This window comes from Sinocyclocheilus anshuiensis, unplaced genomic scaffold, assembly GCF_001515605.1.
Source record: "Sinocyclocheilus anshuiensis isolate Anshui unplaced genomic scaffold, SAMN03320099.WGS_v1.1 scaffold426, whole genome shotgun sequence".
Taxonomy (NCBI): domain Eukaryota; kingdom Metazoa; phylum Chordata; class Actinopteri; order Cypriniformes; family Cyprinidae; genus Sinocyclocheilus; species Sinocyclocheilus anshuiensis.
The window spans coordinates 1720344-1723242 of record NW_015542362.1 but is presented as its reverse complement, the minus strand read 5'-3'; the positions used below and the strand labels follow the sequence as shown (position 1 = coordinate 1723242).

At 41.6% G+C, this 2899-nt stretch overlaps 1 protein-coding gene across 1 annotated transcript in view; it reads left to right on the top strand.

Moving 5' to 3' along the window:
• LOC107691961 (H(+)/Cl(-) exchange transporter 5-like) overlaps positions 1-2899 on the top strand; it is a 34320-nt gene that overhangs the window by 18787 nt on the left and 12634 nt on the right. The window contains exon 13 of the mRNA XM_016490826.1: positions 1049-1182. Coding sequence (XP_016346312.1) covers positions 1049-1139 — 91 coding nt within the window. The 3' untranslated portion in view covers positions 1140-1182. The remainder of the gene's footprint in view (positions 1-1048; positions 1183-2899) is intronic.

The window sequence follows — 2899 nt, the reverse complement described above, 5'->3', positions numbered from 1 at the left end:
CTTACAGTCATGTACATTTTTAATAATGAATATAACTTTGTATAGTTATGTCAAGCACTAAAATATTTTATTGGTTAGGAATAGCTGAAAATAGCTATATGTGAGTAAAAATAAACTAGAAAACTCATTTGATGTGATAAAAAAGTAAACAACAAAATAGGTTTGCTTAGCAACATGCTAATGTCATGCTCTATTGGAATCAATTGTGAGTGAACTCTCCCATATTTGTGTGTTGTTGTATGAGGTTCAACCTCAGTTCGAATGCTGCCTTGAGGGCTATTCATGTTGCAGTGTCAAAAGTTAGCTCACTAGGTTTAAGAACAGAGTTGTCTCCAATTTGCAGTTAGATTGTTCGTTAAACTTTGTTTAAATATGCACCAGCCCAAGCAGGAGGGCTTTGTTCCTCCCAAGATTTCTTCTGCATCCACAACTACGTAAACATCTTGGAGAGTTTTTCCTCTGCACTCTTGCCATTGGCGTGCTCACTATCTACTTTGTGCATTGTGAATAGTGCTACACAAATAAATTGACCTGCGAAATACACTGCAAATATCCAGTGATTAAATAAAACAATCTCAGCACTTCTGACTGAGATGAGGGCATTTATGCTTATAAAAGTCCATTTTGAGTTTTTTTGTTTCCACAAATGTCCTTTCTTATAAGAGCACTCCCTACCATATTTGTTCAAAACAGCTGAAGCTGATTCTTGCTAGAGTTGTTTTGCCTTTTAAAGTGTGTGTTTTAATCAGGTCCCGATGTTGAGCAGATCAACGTGGCTGTTGGTCTTTCTCGGATTCCTGTGATCCACCCTTCAAGTCTATCTAGGACAATAAAAGGAAATGACATAATATAAAAAGCAAGAAGACTGGAAACACACACGCACACTTTGAACATGTGGCCTTGAACTTTTATGCAAACATAGTCTCTCTCATGCATATGCTAACAAGGACCATCTGTTCAATAATTGTCTGTTTGATTTGTGTGACTTGACAGCTCAGTGATTTGTATTAATTAAAAACAAGAATCCTTTTTCTCCCTCTCTTTTCAGGCGTTTGCTGGGAATCATCACTAAAAAGGACATTCTTAAACACATGGCGCAGATGGCCAACAGAGACCCGGATTCAATCCTCTTCAACTGAAGACTCTCAAGACTGAATGGACACTCCTGCACACACACACACAGAGGGCTGAATCATCCTGCGATGATGATGGTGGTGGTGGTGGTGGTAGGACTGTGTGTGTCGCTGAGGTACTGCTATTATACAGTGGTGTGAGAGTGGCCTAAGGCAGCTTTTCGCTCTTCCACCACTGGACCTGTTCAGACAGGAGCTGTTTAGCCTTTCCGGAGGCTACAGAGACAAAAAAAATGCTGTCCTCTCACACCTGTGAACCTCATATCAGGCCTGATCTGAATTGTTGCCATAAGGACTTGCTGTATGTGGACCAAATGCTTTTTCCTGCCTACAAATATGGGGATCAACGACTTATTTTTGCACTTTTTTTTTTTAATTTATGGTGCTTTATTCTACTTAAAAGGTAGCTTGAACTAGCTTCAGATGGTTGCTAGTCTCCCAGGCTGATCTGGGTTGCTGGTTTTGGGCATTTATATGAATGGGAGTCTAACTGACTGACAGACGGTTTTAAGCCAGCCAACAATCTAATAGTAGTTGAAGCTATTTTTTAGCAGGGTTTCCATCCCTGGAGTGACGTTTGACCTCGAAAGGAACTTCAGAAGGGTGAGAACATTCCTGAGATGATCTGGGAAACGTGCGTTAAGGGTGTCTTGTCAGAACCTGTGTGTGTGTCGAGCGATCCCTGTGGGAAGGTGTGCCGCCTTTTGTAGAAGTGCGATGAGATTTGGTGTATCATGTTGAAGTCACACAGATGCACTTACTCTTTCTCATTTATACATACTAGCAAAACTCCCTCAGTAGTGCCGTTCATCTGTTTCTCACTCTTTGAGAAGGAGGCTTTGAAGATAACATGCCACTTTTGAAAAGTTTATATGTGCATTTGACTTCAACCGGACAGAAGCCAGTGTTGATTTTTATGGGGCCTTAAAGGAATGGCTCGTCCAGAAATACTGTAATTTACTCACCATTTTGACATTCCAAACCTGTATGACTCTTTTCTTCTGTGAAACATAAAACAAGACATTTTGAGACCGTCTTAGTGGGTTATTTGTTGATACGATGAAAACCGATAGCAATTACAACTGCTTGGTTACCAACATTCTTCAAAGTCTGTTCTTTTGTGTTCTGCAGAAGAATAAAAAGTCATACAGTTTTGGATCAAAATGAGGGTTTTTGTTTGAACTAAGCCTTCAATAGTTATGTTGAAGTGCCCTGGTTCTCCCTCTGTCGTTCTGCTATTACAACAAGCTATTTGGTCTTACCAGTGGCATATGTTTTCCAAAAAGTCTGTAGTGGCTGCCAAACAACCAATTTCCACTCAGCTTCCCAAACTGCAGTTCCCGCTTGGCACCACCAGGAGGCACTCTCTCACAGACTGTTCATTCTGGACATTGTGCGCCATCTGATTGATTCTTGGCCCGGTTCGCTTGCTGGGTGTGTTGCGGCATGCTCTCATTACCTTCGGGACTCTTTACATTCCCCCAACAGCTTTATGCTCATATTGAGAACCTGGGCCCCTCCATGCTGTCTTTGGAGATGCGAATCCATTCCTCCGTCTATCACCCTTGCTGTCTTTCTCATGTTCTCATGTCGTCCTCAGACAACCTCAGTGAAGCATCTCCAGGCAACTCCCTTGTTTGTCCGCGAGGATCCGATCATGACATAACGAGATCCTCCCTGTAATGAAAGGGCTAAACGCATACTGTAGTCCCTTTCCTTGGCATACTTGTTTGACTTTATGTCTCTGCGCATTTTAAAACCTCCTC